We start from the raw sequence: 22,338 nt of genomic DNA, 5'->3' as shown, positions 1-22,338 counted from the left end.
ATATGTATCTGTTCTCATGCTGGGCAGAACTTCTGTTTTGCAGCAGACTGCCTTGTCTCAGGAATGGATACATGGTGTCTGTGTGCAGGTTCACAACCTGAGCCAGCACTACAGGAAGAGGCACTCAGCTGCAAAGGGAAGTTCTCCCCAAGCATGAGAAGAGATAAGGATTTAAAAGGAAGAGCAGCAAAGAGAAGGGAAACTACCATGGATTACAGTAAGGCACACATTACAGTATTGGTTTATGTTAAAAAATCTGAGGGTTTAATGTCACTTTAATACTACTTTAAGAACAGACATGAAAACGAAATAATAGACATCAAAGTAATAAACTTCAACCACGACAAGGTCTAAAGCATTAAAAGAAATATGATTGTTGAATAGAGATTTATTATTTGTGGTTCATAATTTTTCTCCGGGTCTGTGCTGAGTTTTGGCAATTGCGTGCTTGATACAGGTGTACACCAGCCGGATACAAGGAGAGCACTCCCGCCTCCTGCGTCTGTGGACCGAGGTTGTCTCATTTCATCGTCTTTTTCGGGAACTGAAAACCGCAACAGAAAGGTATGATGCAGAAATCACTGAACCATGGCAGTGTGAATTTTATGTGCAATATTTTCGGAAGTTTCAGAGTGATATTTCTGTACATAGCCGCATATGGTGCTTAGAAAGAAGGTTAATTTTCCAACTTCTTTTTAGGGGGTTTCTTTGGGGTTTAGCTGCTCATTTGGTGCAGTTACACTTAAGTTGTAGTCCTTCTTTATCCAGCACACTCCGAGTCTTATACGCACCTGTCTCTCATCCTCCAAGGGATTTCTGACCAAATAGATCTCAGAACCTTCTCAGACAGTCCGATACGTGCAGTGTCCACTCTCATAAATTTTAATGGAGAACTACAAGAGCCAGCAGGCAGACAAAATATTTTTTTTAAATGTATATTAATTTGGATTTTGTTTCTGTAAGGCCTCACACGAGAAGAGGCTCCGTGCACGTCCGAGGCTGCGTGCACGTCCTTATCGGGCAGCTCCCGGGAAGGACAGGTGCTGCGTATGATTAGTACGCAGTCCCCATCCTTCTCTATGGGAGTACGCGGCCATAAGCCGCCCTAGGTTCATCCCAAGTGCAGGTCCGTACAGGTGCGGGTGACCCGGCTCGGATGCAGACAGGATCCATCCTGTCAGTGTACGAGTACGGACACCCGCACAGATGTGCACTTGAGGTGAGCGCAGGGCTACGTATGGCCGCGTACTCCCATAGAGAAGGATGGGGACTGCGTACTAATCATACACAGCACCTGTCTTTCCCGGGAGCTGCCCGATACGGACGTGCACGCAGCACCTGTCTTTCCCGGGAGCTGCCCGATATGGCCGTGTGAATGAGGCCTAAGCATCACTCACTGTGAGAGAGCTTACCACCACTAGGCCTACACTTTAAGAACCATTGTGTTAAAACTTTTTTTCATTTTTTGATCAGGTGCTGTAACTTCATTTTACAAAGGACTGTTTTTGTTTTTTTTTTAAATCCTGACAGAGATTTATCTGCCCTGCATGCTGATTGGACCAGATGTTCTTGCCTTCTCCAAACTTCATGTTCCTCCTTTATCTCATGGAGGTTGCAGAAGCCACACAGGGGGCCAGAACCGCCAAACTATCTCTTAGTAAGATGGAACCATGGGGTGAAGTCAGTGGAGGAATCAGAGCAAGAGTATACCCCAGATACTGAGATAGAAATGTCGTCTTCTGACACTTCTAGACCAAAGGAGCAATCCATAAGATCAGAAATGGAGCCATCCCAACATGATATGGACAGGTCACGCATGGTGACGTTGGAAATGGAGCTAACGTCGCTTAGATCACAGCTCAATACTGCAGAACAGGAAGCGAGTTTGCTGAGGTCACACCTGGAGACATCAGGAGGGGACGTGAACTTGCTGATATCACAACTGGAGGCATCAGGACAGGAAGTGTCCTTGCTGAAGACACAACTAGAGGCCACAGAACAGAAATCGAGCTTCATGAGGTCACAGTTCGAAAAAGGTTGCGAGGAAGCTAGCTTAATGAGGGCACAGTTAGAAGTAGCAGAACAGGATGCAAACACGATGAGGTCGCAACTAGGGAGAACAGGACAGGAATTGAACTTGTTGAGGGCAAACCTTGAAGAAGCAAAGCAGGAAGCAAGCTTACTTAGGTTGCAACTGGACAAAGCACAGGAAGCGGGAAATTTAGATTCATTGAAGTCACAGTTGGAGCTTTCAAAGCTGGAAAGTAAATCATTAACATCTCTTGCTGAAGCATCAGAGCAAGAAGTAAATTCAATGAGGTCACGGCTGGAGTCGTCGTATCAGGAAGTGAATTTGCTGAAGTTAAAACTTGAGTCCTCTCTACATGAATTAGAGTCAAGCAGGCACCATAGTGATGAGCTGGAGCAGAAATTGCTCTCCGTCAAGTCACAGTTGGATGGCTGCTTTAAGGAGGTGGAGTCTCTAAGGTCATGTCTGAAGGGGTGTGAGGCAGAGGAGAAGTCTCGCTTACATCACATGAAGCAAGAGCTGCAAGAAAGGCAGTAAGTATTGCGAGGAACTACAGTAAATTGTTGTCATTCAGCTACATTCACTGTTAATCTATGCACAAATAAAATGTGTACCTGCTAGTCCATCCTTTGCTTGAGAGCACAAACAGATTAACATTCATCTCCAAACGTGCATAGGGGAATAATCCAGCACTCAATTCCAAGTTCCAATGCTTTATTATCCAAAGTCACATGCATACAAGGGGCATTATTATTATTATATAGGATTTATATAGCGGCAACAGTTTGCGCAGCGCGTTACAATATAGGGAAGACATTATAATTACCATACTATTTAAGACAAGATGGTAAGGAGGGCCCTGCCCCTGAGGGCTTACAATCTAAAGGGAGGGGCAAGTGATCCATAAGGAGGTAGCTGTGTGGGGATGAATAGTTTGCAAAGGAGTTCAGTGGTTAGTTTGAAGTGGGATAGGCTTCCCTAAAGAGATGAGTCTTTAGTGATCAGCGAAAGGCTGTCAGAGTGGAGAGGGACAGGCAGGTTGTAAGCAGTTCCAAAGAATGGGAGAGACTCTGGAGAAGTCCTGGTGGTGAGCATGGGAGTTGACGAGGTAGCTAGAAAGCAGGAGGCCTTGGGAGGAGCTGAGGGGACAGTAAGGCCCGGTTCACACCTGGGCGTTTTGTAGCGCAATCGAACGCTCTGCAAAACGCTAAAAACACCGTAATCTCATTATTTCCTATGGGTATGGTTCACACCTGGGCGTATTACAGGCCGTATGAACGCGCTACGAAACATCCTACGCCCAAAGAAGTACAGGAGCTTCTTTGGGGCGTTTTTGTCGCGCGTTTCCATTGAGATACAGCCAAGTAGCCCTCGGAAACGCGCGTTTGTCACACGTTTTTTTACCACGAACCGCCCAACAAACGCGCGACACGAAACGCGCATATTCGATACGCCTATGTGTGAACCCAGCCTTAGGGTAATACTTCGATACAAGGTTTGAGATATAGTAGGCTTGATCTGCTTACAAGTTTCAGCCACAAAGGACCCTTGTCTTAGCGGCTGAAACGCATAAGCAGGTTGCATTTTTATGGTTTATCTTTACCTGTCAGCTACAGGAAGTCGCTTCGAAAGCAGCTTTTTGCTTGCTTGTCATGCATTAGGTGCTTAAAATCATGCATTTGATCCCAGAAAAAATAAAATACTCAGGTTTACATTTAGCTTTGTATAACCTGCCTTGAGATTTAAAGAGAAACTAAACTGTGCCCAAAAAAAAGCAGGCAGAGGGCAAATGACTAGTCACCATTATTGCCTGTGGGCACAAATTCCCACAGACACACTCCCAAATCTTGTGGAGAAGGAAAAAAAAAAAGCGGGGGCTGTTATAGCTATAACGCGGGGCCAAATCCATAACTAATGCGCATGGTTTAGCAAAGGGATTTCCACAGTGCTCACATTGGTTTGATGGCCAGGTGTTTGCAAATGTTTGCTCTTATAGTGTATGTAATGTTGATAGCCCCATACAATTACCTTGAAACAATTTGGATAGCAGTGGTTTGTTGACCACGTAGGCATCTAGTCCCACAGATTTGCTGTTTGTAAATTCTTGTCTCTAACGCTTCTTTTTTTTTTTTTTTACCTCATCTTTAAAGCCAACAATTGCTTGACGCTGTTGTGTCAGAACGCTCAGATCTTCACCATGATGTTGTGTTGCTACGTGAGGAACTGCTGCGCACTCGTCTGGAGTTTGACTTGTCCCGTGATGAAAACTCTGGTCTACAGAATGCTCTTCACAAGGTAACATAAGCCCGGACGAGAATCTTTAGATCACAAAGTCTGACCGTGCATGCATGGAGATCATCACACAATATAACCGTTTTCATGGTAGTCTCTCTATCATTTCTTGCTGTGAGTTGTTTGTTCGGTAGACATTGAGCACTGTTGACGGATTTGGAAAGTTTTGTCCAAGGTGCATTACCGTTCCTGTTGATAAAGCACAGAGGACAGGTAATTGATCACTGATCCTGAGACATCCTAAATAGTAAAATGCGCATGATGAGAGAAGGGTGGGTCCTCCAAATGCTTAAAGGAGAACTATGAGGTGAGTGATTTACACTCATCCTCATAGTTAGAGCCGACCTGTGACAATGAAACTGTCACACGTCGGCTCTATAGATCGGGAAGTGAGTGAACACATACCGTCACTCACTCACTTCCCGCTCATCTCCCTACAGAGAGCGATGATGATCATCTCCCTGCAGAGATTCCCCCTTCCCCTCTCCGATCCTCCAGCACTGAGTAGTGGAACAAATGAGGGAGGGGGCGGGCACAGCTGGCTCTGCTTCTAGATAGGCAGAGCCTGCTGTCTATCAGCCAGCTGGGTGGATCTCGACAGTATTGTCGGGATCCGTCCCAGCTGCAGCGCTCTCAGTATACAGTATAGCGAGCTATATTCTGAGCTTTGGGTCACGGGTGGATGTTAGTATATGTCCTGTGACCCTGAAGAGAACTATGGGATAAAAAGGTTGCCCCATAGTTCTCTTTTAATCAATCATGACTGAATGCCTCTGTGTATAGACACCACTAGAGAATAACTGAATGCATTTATAGCCAAATTACGGCCAGGTAACAAAACATTATCGTTTACCCCCCTACCTGCTCCCAGGCAATTTATAGCTTTTAAAAAAAATTAACATACACTTTCCCTTATCCAAAGGTTCCATAACAGCCAGCAGCCCAGTCCTTCATCTTCAGCACTGCAAAGGGGAGGTTACCTCTGGAAGCACCGACATCCCTCCCTGGTAAAGTGGATGCTGCCAATTTGCCTGACAAGCATTTACTCAGATGGTCCTGCAGTGAATACAATGCACTGACATTGATGTAAGGGTGTTGTAACAAGGTCAGTTGGCTGCACAGAGACCAAAATTCAAAGTGAATTTAGCTGACAGGTCACCTGTAACTGGAGCATAGGAAAGATCACAGGACTGTGGATTAAGGAAAGTTTTTGTGGGTTTTAGATAGAAAGTTTCTGGAAAAAAACAAGCCTATAGGATGCCTGGGAAGAGGTGGAGGGGTAATAAATAAGTGGTTTTTATTTCTGGTCAGAGCTGAGCTTTATATTATTTGTAACAAGGTGACCCTTTGGTGTTCCTCAGGCAGAGAAGAGGATTGCTGATCTACTTGTAGAGCAAAACCATCAGAAGAAGGATTTAGAAGATCTTCAAGATGCCGTGACTAAGATGGGAGACCTAAATCAAGCATTGTCTTTGGATAAAGTGGAACTGAACAGCCTGCTGCAGCAAGTAAATAATCCCAAGCCATTAATTCACTGCAATCAAATGTTATAGCTAAACACTAAGGGCCCATTCACTTTTGCTGAGTTACACTGTTACGTATTGAATAGGCTGTTGACACCCCACAATGCAGGAAAAAACAGGCATGTACTATTTTTTCTGATGCAGTGCCACCACAGTGCACATGCCATGCAATGCAGTGTGCCTTGCTTGTTACTATACCAGTGTGTTGATGCCATACAATGTACAACACTGCGGTAATGCATGGTAAACCACACTTTATTCCCGCAACACATAGGCCATGAAGCAAGTTCATTCAGGACAAAAGATTGCCAGTTAAAATGTTACAGTCAAGAAAACATTGTCTATTGCGAATGACATTTTCATATTTACCACATTAAAACAGCAGGTGGCTGGCTGTGGTCTGCTGGCTGAAAGTTATTAGCAGACTATCACTTTTATTTTTATGTAATGAGATTGTAATATCATCCTTTGATGTTCTGCTCTATTTAGAATACACAGCTAAATGAGTCACAGCAGGCACACCCCTACCCTCCCTGTCTATGGTTACTAAGACTAGGTGTCAGTTAGAGATGTAATGTCCAAAAGTGAATAGCGCATGCTGGGCTGTCTTACTAAAAATTTGTAAATGCTCTGCAAACACAGTCTCATGGAAGCAGTGCACTTTAAATGCTTATTTGTAAAATGAAGCTTTCATACAAGGAATTACAAAAATTAAAACAATGACATAAAAGATCAGTTTATGATGGACCGGGGTGTCATAGCTCTTGTCCCTCTTGCAGAACAGTCCAGGGGCTTTACTCCAGCATATTGTTCATTGTCCCAAAACCCAAAGGAGGCATTCACCCACATCTTGGACCTCAAAGACTTGAATGTCTACATTAGTGCTTCTAGTTCTCTGTCCAGCAGTACAGCGTCGAGGAAGCTGTTGCAAAGAGTCATGTGGAACTTTAATCTTAGTTCTGTTCCTGCTGTCCGCTTACAGTGACTTTTAACCCTTACTTGCTACCAGCTATCTGAGTCTGGCTCTTACCCTCAGCCCGTTCATTGTCTTTCTGCACTGCGGTAGCAACATGTCCAATTCTAAACATGGGAGGAACACAGGCCCACTGTACCGGGCCCCCCCCCAGCTCAATTTCTCCCAACAAGTCAGAACTGCTTGCAGTGCGCACCCTGATAGTGCCGATATCTGCAGCCTGGATTACAATTGTCTATAATCTTGCAGTCTGTCCTGTCTTTGGAGCCCTTTGACTCTGTCGGGTGTAGCTAGGTGTCCGGCCCTCTCGACTGAAGTTTTTAGTATGGTCATACAGGACTTTATAACCCAATCTACCTTTCCTATGCTGACTCTGATTTCAGAGGCCATATGTGCACTGCTATGCCCTCTCCTGCATATTATGTATCTCATTAATCTGCTGCCTTAGTGGTCTTTGACGCATGGGCTGCAGAGACTTTGTCTGATTTGGAGTCTCTGAAATCCCTGTCAGATGAGACAGTAGAGAACAGCGGCTTTAGACAGAGAGCCGCTCAGACCAGCTCTGTGCCGTGTGATCACATGGCAGTGTTTACATTGCCAAGCCCTCCCTTTCTCTTACATCAGAGGCGGGGGAGAGTAAAGGAAGTAATGAATAGTTGAGTTATCCATTCATCGCTTCCTAGAGTTCAAACAAGCTACAGTAGCAGCAAAAAAAAAAGTAAAATAATAGTTTTAACCTCTTCACCCTCCCTTCTCTCCTATATATGTTAAAGGAGAACTATGAGATGAGTGATTTCCACTCACCTCATAGTTCTAGCCGACCTGTGACAATGAGACTGTCACAGGTCGGCTCAGTAGATCGGGAGGTGAGCGAACACATACCGGCGCTCGCTCACCTTTCGATCCTGTCATGGCTGGATTCCCCTCTCCCCGCTCCGATCTGCCAGCGCTGACTGGCGGAACGGACGGGGGAGGGGGCGGGTACAGCTGGCTCTGCCTCTAGATAGGCAGAGCCAGCTGTCACTCACGCAGCTGGGCGGATCTCGACGCCGATGTCGGGATCCACTCCGGCTGCGGCGTCTCAATATACCGCGAGCTGTAGCTCGCGGTATACTGAGCTTAGGGTGATGGGAGGACGCTAGTTTGTGTCCTCCCGTTACCCTAAGGAGAACTATGGGGAAAAACACTGACCCCATAGTTCTCCTTTAACTCCATTCTTTCTATACTGTGATGTGTGTATTGACCCCTTCCATCTCCCTTTAAAAAAAATCAGATCACCTTGGAGTGTCTACTCTCCAAAAAGGGGTCATTTTGTGGATTTTCTTACTGTCCTGACATTAGTTGCTATGATTTATAAACAAAAGTAAGAGAAACAGGCTTTTTTGATTTTTTTTTGTTCTTTTTTTAACTATATATAGTAAAATAAATGTAAAAAACGGTTATTAAATACCACTAAAAGAAAGCTCTATTTGTCCCCAAAAAAATTATATAAAATGTATTCTGTTACAGTGTTGCTGACGGAGGAATTGTCAGCTAAACTTGCACAGCGCTGAAAACGGAAATATGAAGGGGGTGTAACATGCCGGTACTGAAGTGGTTAAACAATACAGAGCTGAATTTATTTGTGTCTTTTATAAGTGCCTGACATTTGGTATTAAAATATGTACTGGATGAATATACTATAGTGTTGCTTATGTTTTGTTTTCCTTTGCAGAAGGAGAAAGAGACAGAGTCTATTAGGGAGATGCTGCAGGATTTAGAGAGAGAGCTAATCTCAGCCCGCCAGCACCTGCAGGGGTGCGAAACAGAACACGAGCAGCAGAGGACAGAGACAGCCAAGAGAAAGCTCCTACTGCAAAACAGCGAGATGGCCAGAGAGACCCTGGAAGCAGAACTGAGATACATGCAGGCAGAGAGAGACAGACTTCAGGCTGAACTCAGACTGGTGATTGATAAAATTGCTATGATAGATAATCCCATCGGGTCACTTTTGGGCCGCAAGCTTTTATCAGCTTAATTGGAATGTATAATGGACTGGTGTTATGTTGATTTTTCTTCATTATAGTCATGTATGAAAAAGATACTTTGTGTAAACCTGGTTTGATCTTTTCACAATAGACGAGAAACAGCTTGGAGATGGAGCAGGGCAGATTGTATCAGGATGCCGAGACTCTGAATCGGGAGAAGTCTACGCTTAGTCTGCATTTGGAGGTTACAGCGAGAGAGAGTCACGACCTGAAGGAGAAACTCGGCGATGTCCAGTGAGTCTGCTCTGCCCTCAAAGTGGATACAAACACTAACTGGATAAAATGTAGTTTTCTGATGATTTCTTTTAGCCACTTTCATCCACTTCCTGCCCAGGTACTCGTTCCAGTGTCAGCTGCACACCAAGTTTCTGATAGAGACTAAGGATGGGCTCGGGCGTGTTCGCAGCTCCACGTGCCGAGCCAGGAAGCTGACAGCGCGCAGTGCCAATCACAGGTACTGAGACATTTTCCCGGTCTGCACCTGCAGAGATCGGGAAATGTCTCAGTGCCTGTGATTGGCGCTGTCAGCTTCCTGGCAGGCTCGCCACGTGGAGCTTAATAGAGACGACTGTGGCCCATCCTGTGTAATGTGTGTTGGCCTGACCATTGTCTGACTTACAACTGCATGCCATTTCTAAGGCCGTCATCTTACTTGCAGTAATGCTGACCAGGCGCTTCGCGGCCATGGGATTATAATGCATCTTGTGAGTCAGACAAGCCATGGGATTATAATGCATCTTGTGAGTCAGACAAGCCATGGGATTATAATGCATCTTGTGAGTCAGACAAGCCATGGGATTATAATGCATCTTGTGAGTCAGACAGTGGCCGTCTCCATCAGAAAAATAGCTGTGGAAGATTGCTGTCAGCACTATAATAGCTCCAACTACTACAGTGGTTTCCAGGATCCCCGTGGCCCTATCAGGAATAATTTATGTATACTTACTTTATGCCAAGCTAGACCATGGCTGGATTCCCCTCTCCCCGCTCCGATCTGCCAGCGCTGACTGGCGGAACGGACGGGGGAGGGGGCGGGTACAGCTGGCTCTGCCTCTAGATAGGCAGAGCCAGCTGTCACTCACGCAGCTGGGCGGATCTCGACGCCGATGTCGGGATCCACTCCGGCTGCGGCGTCTCAATATACCGCGAGCTGTAGCTCGCGGTATACTGAGCTTAGGGTGATGGGAGGACGCTAGTTTGTGTCCTCCCGTTACCCTAAGGAGAACTATGGGGAAAAACACTGACCCCATAGTTCTCCTTTAACTCCATTCTTTCTATACTGTGATGTGTGTATTGACCCCTTCCATCTCCCTTTAAAAAAAATCAGATCACCTTGGAGTGTCTACTCTCCAAAAAGGGGTCATTTTGTGGATTTTCTTACTGTCCTGACATTAGTTGCTATGATTTATAAACAAAAGTAAGAGAAACAGGCTTTTTTGATTTTTTTTTGTTCTTTTTTTAACTATATATAGTAAAATAAATGTAAAAAACGGTTATTAAATACCACTAAAAGAAAGCTCTATTTGTCCCCAAAAAAATTATATAAAATGTATTCTGTTACAGTGTTGCTGACGGAGGAATTGTCAGCTAAACTTGCACAGCGCTGAAAACGGAAATATGAAGGGGGTGTAACATGCCGGTACTGAAGTGGTTAAACAATACAGAGCTGAATTTATTTGTGTCTTTTATAAGTGCCTGACATTTGGTATTAAAATATGTACTGGATGAATATACTATAGTGTTGCTTATGTTTTGTTTTCCTTTGCAGAAGGAGAAAGAGACAGAGTCTATTAGGGAGATGCTGCAGGATTTAGAGAGAGAGCTAATCTCAGCCCGCCAGCACCTGCAGGGGTGCGAAACAGAACACGAGCAGCAGAGGACAGAGACAGCCAAGAGAAAGCTCCTACTGCAAAACAGCGAGATGGCCAGAGAGACCCTGGAAGCAGAACTGAGATACATGCAGGCAGAGAGAGACAGACTTCAGGCTGAACTCAGACTGGTGATTGATAAAATTGCTATGATAGATAATCCCATCGGGTCACTTTTGGGCCGCAAGCTTTTATCAGCTTAATTGGAATGTATAATGGACTGGTGTTATGTTGATTTTTCTTCATTATAGTCATGTATGAAAAAGATACTTTGTGTAAACCTGGTTTGATCTTTTCACAATAGACGAGAAACAGCTTGGAGATGGAGCAGGGCAGATTGTATCAGGATGCCGAGACTCTGAATCGGGAGAAGTCTACGCTTAGTCTGCATTTGGAGGTTACAGCGAGAGAGAGTCACGACCTGAAGGAGAAACTCGGCGATGTCCAGTGAGTCTGCTCTGCCCTCAAAGTGGATACAAACACTAACTGGATAAAATGTAGTTTTCTGATGATTTCTTTTAGCCACTTTCATCCACTTCCTGCCCAGGTACTCGTTCCAGTGTCAGCTGCACACCAAGTTTCTGATAGAGACTAAGGATGGGCTCGGGCGTGTTCGCAGCTCCACGTGCCGAGCCAGGAAGCTGACAGCGCGCAGTGCCAATCACAGGTACTGAGACATTTTCCCGGTCTGCACCTGCAGAGATCGGGAAATGTCTCAGTGCCTGTGATTGGCGCTGTCAGCTTCCTGGCAGGCTCGCCACGTGGAGCTTAATAGAGACGACTGTGGCCCATCCTGTGTAATGTGTGTTGGCCTGACCATTGTCTGACTTACAACTGCATGCCATTTCTAAGGCCGTCATCTTACTTGCAGTAATGCTGACCAGGCGCTTCGCGGCCATGGGATTATAATGCATCTTGTGAGTCAGACAAGCCATGGGATTATAATGCATCTTGTGAGTCAGACAGTGGCCGTCTCCATCAGAAAAATAGCTGTGGAAGATTGCTGTCAGCACTATAATAGCTCCAACTACTACAGTGGTTTCCAGGATCCCCGTGGCCCTATCAGGAATAATTTATGTATACTTACTTTATGCCAAGCTAGACCAATATAAGTATATACAAATCATTCTAGTTTAGCTTTAAATAGGTTGCGTTTTTTGGCAGAGACGTGACACTGCTTCAGACAGGAACCCTTCAGATGTAAACAAAAAATCAGTTATGGTAATCAGAAGATTGTTAAAATGCCAATCTGCTGCTCTGTATACGTTCTATTTATCAATACGTTGACAAATAAAGCTCAAGTGCCATCTGGTGGACAAATATTATAATGTATTTTATAGTCAAGCAGTCAACTGCAAAGTTAAAAAAAAAACCCCTAAAAGGATAGTTCAATTTGCTCCAACAGGGGAAAAAAATTCCTTCCTGATCGCCTTATGGGATCAGGAAGGGATTTTTTTCCCTTGTTGGAGCAAATTAAACTATGCTTTATAGGGGGGGGGGGTTTGCCTTCCTCTGGATCAACTGTGGATAACTGTGGGCATAGAATTCTGTTTTAGGTTTTTCTGCCGCTTCACTGGCATTATTATCTATCTTGGAGTCACAAAAGGAAGTGAAAGGAAATTTCAGTAAAGTTATAAAAATCCCCATCTTAAACTTTTGTCATCTGAAAAGGTGTCCCCATTGAAAGATTTGCCCTCACCTCTTACATTGGTAAACAACATTTTCTTATCGCTTTTTGTCTCAGTGACACTGGTCCCCAGGAAAAATGGCGAGGGGTCTAATTCTTCCCCACTCTATCAAAAACAAAATGTTTGGGTTATACATACACTTTTAGGATCAGGGGGTCACATTAAGGTTTGGGGTTTTGTGGTCTCATTTTAATTTAGCACTTCTTTGTGCTCGAAAGTACCAGGCACCGGGTTCTTGACACCGAAAGCCAAGGTCTATGCCTCACATGTACAGAAAACCATCATTAGAGGTTCCTTTAAAACCTGCTTGTGTTTTATACATATTCCATTAGGTCTGTGAAGGAGTCTCTTGAGAGTGCCCTCTTTACCGCACAGGAACTGAACTCTCAGTTGGAGATTAAGTGCAGTCAGCTGGAGATGGAGGTTGCAGTGGTCACTCAGTCCAAGAAGACAGTGCAAGGTGAGAGAAGAACATTGTGCAGTCGCTGTGCAGGTGGATAACAGAGGGCCTTTATAATTCTTCAAAAGCAGTCACCAAGCGAGCAGACAGTGCTATGTTTGCTCATTGGAAAGCCCAGAATGGTCTGTAATTATTGTTTGTTCGTAAAGTATATTTTTCACCTGCGTAAGCTTTATGATTGTTCTTAATGGGGTTCTTTTGTATACAGATGAAGCTACTCTGCTACATGCTGAACAGGAGACATCCCAGGATAGAATTCGTGTACTGTCCCAGAGACTGTCTGACCTGGAAGAGGAGTACCAGATAGAGAAGGCCAAAGGAGAACAACTCAAAATCATGCAGGTAAATAAAAAGCGGCCCAGCAAGGCCACATTCAGTGCCTATGTTGATGGGCTTTGGTTCACATCAAACTGCTTTTACATTCTCATACAAGTCTATGGAAATGCACAACCTACTTGAACCAGGACAAATGGAGGTCAGATACAGATAAGATGCACCTGTCAATCAATTCCAAATGATCTCAGAAGCATCTCATACCGAAGACACAGACAAAAGCCCAAAGCCTTTCCGACACCAGTCATTTACCTTTACTTCCAGAACCCTGCCTATTATTTAAAAGTCCATGTATCCCATCACACTCCTGACCGGAGAATGCCCAATGTGGCAGTGCTGGTGCAGCAGCGACAACGGATGCCTCCGTCAAAATGTACAAAAAAATAAATAAAGTCACCGGCACTCCAAATAATCAAGTCAATAAGTTTATTGACCCAAGTGATAACAACTCTGGCAACGTTTCGGGACCATACGGCCCCTTCCTGAGGCAAACAGGTCCCGAAATGTTGCTAGAGGTGTTATCACTTGGGTCAATATACTTATTGACTTGATTATTTGGAGTGCATGGATAGAGTGGGGAACGTTTAAGACCCCTGACAGTTTTTCTTATTGCCTTTTGTGCCCTGTCAGGGAGAATCCCCTTTACGTCCTAACCCAGAGACATAGTAGAAGGTAAGAGGAATCCCGTCCAAAGTGAACAGAATTCTCCTCTTTATCAGTTGTCACCAGAACAGGTTTTCCTTTGGAAGAGTTCGCCTCCTGGTCGCTGACAGTTGTACAATTTAGAATTTCCCATTACTTTTTGCTCCAGAAACTATAGACACCAGGACCAACAGAGAGTGGGAGTCTTTCCAGCAGGGACACAGCAATAAAACCCTGACAGTGGTTCTCACCCTTTCCGCCTCTCTCCAAACTAAAAAAGATTGACATACGTTTTAAACACGTTGAGGGGGATTTATCAAAACTGGAGCAGACAAAATCTGGAGCAGATTTGCACTGCAGCCAATCAGCTTCTCTGTCTCATTTCCTAATCTTACCTGAGCAAACTGAAGAGAGATGCTGATTGGTTGCCACTGGCAACTGCTCAAGATTCTGTTTGCTCTGGTTTTGATAAATTCCCCTCATTGTATACTCAAAAATACTACTGTTGCGGCATGCTAACAAAGTGTTGACATATTAAAAGGGTTTTGGTCTACGTATATCTGTTTAAAAAAAAGTTCAGATTTATAAATTAATCGTTTATAATTAATTGTATTATTTGTACTTCTTAGTTCTTAGTTTAGAAATATTTAATACAAAGTGCATTAGCTCGTTAGCGCTTGTTGACTGCACTCGTTCAGCGGGTATGTTTAGCTGTTTGCATAATCTAAAAGTCTAAATGCAACCATTGTAAATGCCTTGATTATTCTTGGCACAAGCCTCATGTAATCCAGAGTAAAGCAGCATTTAGCATGGGAGGAGGGCTAAGCTTAGAAGAGAGTAGAGTGAACAGCAGTGTCCTGCTGCTCCTTTATCTACCAATCAGTAGGCCGGAGGTGTTGACCAAGCTACTGGAGGTCAGAGAGCAGGCTGTGCCCTGCTGCAAGGGGTGTCTGGATCACAAAGCTAAACAAATGGCAAACGCACTCATCAACTTGTTACCAGCTTTACAGCAAGGTGCACATGGAAGGACATTTTACAGTAAAACAGCAAAAGGTTTTCCCAGCACACTCACCAGCCAGTATATAAAGCTGGTAACAAGTTGATGAGTGCATTTACCATTTGTTTTGCTTCACTATTCCCCCCCATGTGATAGCAGTCAAAGTAAAGTAAAAAAAAAACAAAAAACAGTTTTTAAAATTAAATTAAAATGAAATAAAATAAATCTAATAATAATTAAGAAAAAAATTAAAAGTCCCCCGCCCCCGCGAGCACACGCGTCGCCACGTTAACACGCGTCGGGTTTGCCTATGCATAAAAACGATGAACGCGCTACACATGTTGGGTATCGCCGCGCATGCCAGAGTGAAAGCAATAATTCTAGGGCCAGTTTTTTGGGGTATCTCTAAATTGATGACCTGTGGGGGCTTTTAAAGCGTCTTTTATTGACTTTTTGGGGTACTGCAGTTTTTCGCCGTTTCACGGTCGCACGCAATTTGTAAACTGGGCATGTTGGGTATCGTTTTACTCGTTGTAACCTCATCTTTTATATTTCATTTAAAAAATTGGTAATTTGTTGTGTTTTGGGGCATTTAATTAAATTTGTCACTAAATTTTGGGGTTTAATAAGGAGTTGCGCTAATATTGCGCAACATAAAAATGTTCAACTACCACCATTTTATTCTATAGGGTCTTGGCATTCAGAAAATATATAATGTTGGGGGGTTTTACGTCATTTTCAGGCCTAAAATGTGGAATATAACATGGGTGCAAAAAATGAAAAAAGGGCCTCAGTCATGAAGGGGTTAAGGGAGGTTGGGCTTCCTCCTGACAAACCTGCACCCAATTTGATCTTTTGCTACATGTGCTCCAAGATGGAGACTCTCATAGTTTGGAGTTAGGACCGCATTATTTAGAGGTGCCTTGGCGCGGCTGTGCGGCTTTTACATTTTCTGCAGAAGACATGTAACTAAACCTCTGTTTTTTAACCTTAGCGGTGAGACAAGTTTTTTTACATGCTGGCTGGTGAGTGTGGGTCTGGGAAAAATTGTGCTGGATCACAAAGCTGGCTCACTAGAATTACAATTCCTTCGGCAGGTATTTGAGATCCTTTATATATTTTTTCTAATATTTAGAGGCTTCATGTTCAGCTTTATAATGATTGCATCAATTACCTCAGGAGTTTATAGAGAATACATCTAGATAGATAGAGTATGAGTACATCAGAGAAGTCTTTTTTTTTTTAATGTTAGTTGTATTTTACACTGTTCACTGTCTCTTTCAGAAAGAATTGGATACAGTAAAAAGACTTCTAGAAGAAGAAAGGTCAACGCGACAGACTGCCGAAGAACGAGTTCAGAAACTGGAAGAGGAGGGACGGGTGGCAGAACTTCTCCAGGCTAAGCTTGAAAGAGTGAATGACTCCCTGAGACAGCTGGAGACTGAATCTTCTGAGCTCAGAGAGACTCTTCAAAAGATCCAGTGCGATAAAGAAAACGCCTTGGAAACGTTGGAGCGCCAACAGCTACTCACGAACGAACTGGACCGTGAAATGGAAATTTTAAAACAGACTTTAAAAGAGTGTCAGGAAGAAAAAGAGAGCGCTCTGGCAACCTTGTCGGATTATGGTGTCCAACTAAAAGAGAGAGATAAGCAAATTAGGGAGCTTAGAGGAAATATCCAAGAGTGCAGTGAAGAGAAGGAGACTGCTTTGACATCTGCAGCAGAACTCCGTGTGGTGGTGCAAGAAAGAGATCGTGAAATCAAGACACTGAAAGACACAGTGCTACTGTTCCAGCAGGAGAGAGAGACAGCTGCTAATGACTTACAAGAGCAAATCCAAAGTACTACAGAGACAGAAGAGCAAATGTCTTTTCTAGCTAAAAGCCTGGAAGAGAGTGAAAGTTTGAAAGAGAGTGCCCTGAGAGCAGAAGAAAGATGCCGTCTGCTTGTCACAGAGAGAGACCAACAAATTCACACTTTGAATGAGAATCTTAGACTCTCTGATGTAGAAAAGGAGAAACTTTTGCAGCAACTTTCTGCCGCAGCTTTAGAGTCAGTGCAGGAGCATTCAGCACTACTAGAACGTCTCCGGCAATGCCAAGTAGAACAGGAGGCCGTGGTTAATGCTCTGCAGCAAACTTTAGGAGAGCGGGATAAAGAAATCAAAAAATTAGAAGACAGCATGAAAGAGAAACAAATTGAAACAGCGAAGCTGACAGAGAAATTAGCACAGCAAACTCTATCTATAGAAGAAAGGGACTCTCTGATCGAGTCTCTACGAGTCAGACTTGTGGAGTGTGAATCTGAGAAAGATGATCTGTCGCTTTCAAAAAGGCAATGTGAGCAGAACCTGGCATCATTAAAGGAAACCCTTCATGAGTGCTGTGAGGACAAGGAGAGGTACGTCTGCTTAGTGCAGTCCCAGAATGAGAAGGTACAAGAAAGAAACAATGAAATAGAAATTCTGAAAGGGACTGTCTTCTCTGCCCAAAAGGAAAAAGAAACTCTTCTCTGTGATTTGAAGGCACGGGAGAGCTCCTTAAAAGAAAAAGACGCTGCTTATGCATCTCTACAAGAGACTCTGCAGGAGAGCCAGCAGACAAGGGAAGGTCTGGTGCAGACTATTGAACAGCAAGAAAACAATATAATGTCCTTGAAAGAGAACTTAGAGGAAAGCAAGAAAAAGTGGTCCAGTGCACAAACAACAATTGTGAGCTTGGAATCTCAAATAGCGTCCATACAGAGACAGACTAGGATAGAGGAAGAGCGACTGAGAGAAAAAATAATGGAACACGTTCAAACCCTGAAAAAAAAAGAGGAGGAAATTGAAGTGTTGGAGAAACAAACCCAGAGAGATCGCAGGAGTCAAAATGATAAGCTGGAAGAGCTGTCACACACCGTCAAAGAGAATGAAATGGAGATGCAAAATCTTAAGAGAGAGAACAAAGAGTTGCAAAGCAGACTTTCTGAAGCTCTGGAAGAGAGAGAAAAATTGGAAAAACGAATGGGGAGTGACATCAAGACTTTGAGAGACCAAGTGCAAGAACATTTACAGTCAGTGTTGGAAAAGGAGGTTGAGTCAGAGGAAAAGAGGTTGCAATTTGAAAAAGAAAGCAGGGCCATGGCAGAAAATATCAAAGAACTTTTGCAGCTCCTAAAAGAAAAGGACATTCAGGAACAACAGAATGAGGAGTGTATAGTAGACCTAAAGAGACAAATACAAGACTTTCAGTGTGTTCTACAAGAGAAGGAGAGAGAGGCAGAAAAGGAGAAGATCCAGAACAGTAACGACGTTATGACACTAAAACAAAGAGTTGCAGAATTTTCCCAAGTACTGACTGAGAGAGAGATTCAAGGTGAAGAGAAACAAGGACACATAAATGCTCTGAAAAAGCGAATAGATATACTTACCCAGGAGCTAGCCGATAAGAACAGTGTTGCATCAAAAGCAGAAGAGGAGAGGAAAGCAGTGCTGGATTGGTTGAGTGAGCTTTCTCTGTCCTTTATTGGGGACATCTGGAAAGGACAAGATCAAAGCCAATCTCTAACAGAGCAATTAGAATTCGTTCAGAAAGTGCTGAAAGAAAAGGAATGTCAAAGAGAAGAAGAGAAAAGGGAGAGAGACAAATTGATAAAAAGAGTTTCACATTTGACTGAGGCTTTCAAAGACAAAAAACAAGAGTTGGATGAGGCAGGAGCCAAGGTGAGATCTTTCAAAGAAAATATAGAAGAACTTGTATTAAAAGAAGAAGAGGTGAAACATATGGTAGTACAGAATGAACAAGAAAAGTTATCTTTAAAGCAAAGTGTGTCTCAGCTGTCCCAGGAATTAACAGATAAGGAAAAGGAGATGCAAGTGAAAGAACTCGATCTGAAATATCTGAGAGAAGAGATGGCAGACCTTAGACAAACTTTGATGAGCAGGGATCTGGACACCAGCGAGAAGGAAAAAGTTATGGAGGAAGACAAAACAGCTCTAACACAAAGAATATCGGAACTCTCTCAAGCTTTAAGGAAAAGAGAAAGAGAATTAGAAGACAAAGAACTTGAGAAAGAAACTTTCAAAACTAAGGTAGCAAAACTTGGACAAGAGCTGCAAAACAAAGAGCAAGACATGAAAGAGAAGGCAAGAGAAAATGAACAAGAAAAGACATTCTTGAGGCAAAGAATCACAGACCTTTCACAGTCTATCAAGGACGTGAAGCAAGAAGTGGAGATTAAGAATGTTGAGGTGGCCTTACTAAGAGAGAAGATAGAAAAGCTTGAAGGAAATGTCCTAGACCAAGAAAGGGAACTGGCAGAGAAGGACACCAAGATGGCGGAAGATCAAAAATGTCATAAACAGAGATTTACAGAACTTCACCAGTCTTTAATACAGAAGAAAATAGAAGAAAAAGAGAAAGAATTGAAGATGAAAACATTGAAAGAAAAGATAGAAGAACTGAGGCAAGCTTTACTTGACAAGGAAAAGGAGGTTCAGGAAAAAGAGAGGCAAAGCGAAGAAGGAAAAAACACCCTGCACGAGAGAATAACAGAACTTTCCCGGTCTCTAACGCAGAAGGAGAGAGAAGCAGATGAAGTCAAGTTTGAAATGATGTCTCTAAGAGACAAGGTGGAAGAATTCAGATTAGTACTAGTAGAAAAAGAGCAAGATATAAACCAAGGGGAGGAAGAAAAGAGAACCCTGAAGAAAAGGATAAGAGACATTTCTCAGTCTCTCGCAGAAAAGGAGCAAGACACAGCAGAAACAAAACTGGAGGTACAATATGAGGAACAAAAGAGGGCTTTGCAGCAGAAAGCAAAAGACGTAACCCAGACTCTACTTAAGAAGGAGAGAGAAGCCAGTCAGCACGCACAAGATATGAAATCTCTTAGAGAAGAGGTTGGAAAACTCAAAAATATCATAGCAGAAAAAGATCGAGTATTAGAACAAGTGAAGAGACAGAATGAAGGAGATAAGAGGTCTCTGCAGCAGCGACTGAATGACCTTTCTCGGGCTGTTTTTGAGAAGGAGCAAGTAGCTGAGGATTCAAAACATGAAATAAAAGCCCTACAAGATAACGTAGCAGAGCTTAAACTATCCCTGTTCAGTAAAGAAAAACAGGAACTTGCAAAAGAAAGGGACAATGAAGAGTTAAAGAGAGCATGGAGTCAGAGAGTGATGGAACTATCACATGCCTTACTGGAGAAAGATGGACAAGCCGATGATGCTAATAAGGAGATGAAGTCCTTCAGAAATAGAATAGAGGAACTGAGACAAGCTCTGACAAATAAAGAAAAGGAGATTAAAGAGTTGTCAGGAAGGTGGGAACGTGAGAATAATTCGCTGAGGCACAAAGTAGCAGAACTTTCTCAGACCCTAATAGAGAAAGACCGAGACTCCCATAAGATGAAGAATGCAATAAAATCCATGAAAGAGGCCGATGAAAAAACTGGACAGGTTCTGAACGATAGAGAACAGGAGCTCAATGACAAAGAAAGATTTACTGAGGAGGTAAAGACAGAACTCAGACGTGTACTAGCAGAACGTTCGCAGGCTCTTGCGGAAAAGGAGAAACAAACAGCAGTGATGGAACAAGAGTTAAAAGTTAGGGGTGAGCAGATTGAAGCTCTTAGACAGGTCTTGCTTAATAAAGATCAGGAAATGAGCCTGAAAGAGACAAAGTATGAAGAAGAAAGACTGTACCTGAGACAAAAAGTAGTAGATCTTTCTCAGGCAAGGTCAGAAAAAGAGAGGCAGGCAGAGGTGACCAATGCAAAGAATAACTCCTTAAAAGAGGAGATAAAAGAATTACAACAAGTTCTCATGTACAAAGATCTAGAGATGGAGCAGAAAGTGAGACATGACGAGGAGGAGAACTATCTCAGGAAAAGAATAATGGAACTTTCCCAAATTCTAGAGGTAAAGGAAGGTGTGATAAGAGAGGGCGACGTTAAAGACAGACAGGAGCATGTTGCAGGAAAAATAGAAATAAACCCAGAAGAATTATTTTCAAGGGCAAGTCCTAACAGTGAATGGAAAGCACCAGAACATTTTGCAGGGACCAAACTAGAACAAGAACAATTAGCGAGTGACAGAGGAACACAATTTCTGGGTGGGAACAGAAAGGACTCGGACAACCAGCATGGGGAAATCAAAGAAGAAGGAATGAATACTCAGTACAAAAACGAGGATATAAGAATACACGAGCTGAAAGAAGAAATTAAAGCTCTTTATCGTGAAAGAGAAGAATCTATCAAGAGAGAGTTGATGCTGAGACAGAGGTTTGAAAAAACAAAAACTGCGCTAAGACAGATGGAGGCTGATGAAATCTCTAGGAGGCAGAGTTCTCAGGAAATGGAAGCTGGGAAGACCAATAGGAAGGTAAGATGACTGCATTTTGGTACATACAGTCAGGGAAATTTATCAAAATCTGGAGCCGCTGTGCATGGCAACCAATCAGCTTCTCTCTTTCATTTTCAAATCTTAACTGAACAAACTGAAGAGAGAAGCTGATTGGTTGCCATGGGCAACTGCGCCAGATTCTGTCTACTCCAGTTTTGATACATTCCCCCAGTATGTTTAAGAAGAAACTAAAGCACTACTGAAACCATTGTCCTTAAAAAAATAAAGGCATTTTAAGTCTTAATTGTTACAGTTGTCACCAGGAGGTAAGAAATCTTCCAGTGGGACACCTCTTCCAATGACAATTGTCGAAGAGGGAATCTCCCCTCACTACCTGTTGTGTCTACAGGACCTGAAGTAAAGGGAAATATTACCAATAGGGTATAGAGCAAACGAGCTGGATCTCTTAAATAATTAGGTGTTCTCAGTCAGGTCATAAGCAGTAGAGAGAGGGAATGATTATCCTTTGGCAGCTTCCCCATGAGTGGTGGCCGAAGATTACCTCTGTGCTTGAGTAGGCACTGGGTGTGCAAGGGGGAAAGTGACAAAAGCAGAACATGACTTCTGTATAGGAGTTACGAATTAGATTATAAGATGCTGTGGAGGGTCGCTGTGAACGTGCTACTTTGCTTTGCATGGACAAACACTGGTTCACTGCTAAATAAAGATATCTTTTTTTTTTTTTATACAGTATGTATACATATATATATTAGGGATGTCCCGATACCCCTTTTTTAATACCAAGTACAAGTACTTCCCCTCATGTACTTGCCAATACCAATTACCGATACTTTTTCTTAAAGGGACAGGTGACATTTAAAAAAAAACAATAGACTAATGATTTTAGGCCAATTTGTTTATGATTATGAAGAACTTTAATTTAAGACTGTTTTAGAACAATAAAACATCTAACCTATTCATGTTTTCAACTGCGATCGTGTGGGACCGCCCAGGCGGTATTGCGGCGGGAAACCGCGCAATCTGCCTGGCGCGAATGGAGTACCATTAGAAAATAATGGCACTGCCAGCGCAATCGGCGGTGGTGTGCGATTCCATGACCGCCCAGCCATCTACTCGGTTTTGTGCACCATGACCGGGCGGTCATGGATTGCACACCAC

The 22,338-nt window shown here is 43.2% G+C and overlaps 1 protein-coding gene across 1 annotated transcript in view; it reads left to right on the top strand.

The window, feature by feature from the left end:
- LOC108784377 (centrosome-associated protein CEP250-like) overlaps positions 1 to 22,338 on the top strand; it is a 42,159-nt gene that overhangs the window by 12,043 nt on the left and 7,778 nt on the right. The window contains exons 6-15 of the mRNA XM_018553175.1: positions 458 to 564; positions 1,531 to 1,704; positions 1,753 to 2,562; positions 4,180 to 4,324; positions 5,683 to 5,829; positions 8,532 to 8,762; positions 8,936 to 9,078; positions 12,733 to 12,860; positions 13,069 to 13,202; positions 16,117 to 21,198. Coding sequence (XP_018408677.1) covers positions 458 to 564; positions 1,531 to 1,704; positions 1,753 to 2,562; positions 4,180 to 4,324; positions 5,683 to 5,829; positions 8,532 to 8,762; positions 8,936 to 9,078; positions 12,733 to 12,860; positions 13,069 to 13,202; positions 16,117 to 21,198 — 7,101 coding nt within the window. The remainder of the gene's footprint in view (positions 1 to 457; positions 565 to 1,530; positions 1,705 to 1,752; positions 2,563 to 4,179; positions 4,325 to 5,682; positions 5,830 to 8,531; positions 8,763 to 8,935; positions 9,079 to 12,732; positions 12,861 to 13,068; positions 13,203 to 16,116; positions 21,199 to 22,338) is intronic.

This window comes from Nanorana parkeri, unplaced genomic scaffold (genome assembly GCF_000935625.1).
Source record: "Nanorana parkeri isolate BGI_ZX_2015 unplaced genomic scaffold, ASM93562v1 scaffold113, whole genome shotgun sequence".
Lineage (NCBI taxonomy): Eukaryota > Metazoa > Chordata > Amphibia > Anura > Dicroglossidae > Nanorana > Nanorana parkeri.
The sequence above is the reverse complement of the archived record's forward strand: the minus strand, read 5'-3'. Positions and strand labels throughout refer to the sequence as shown.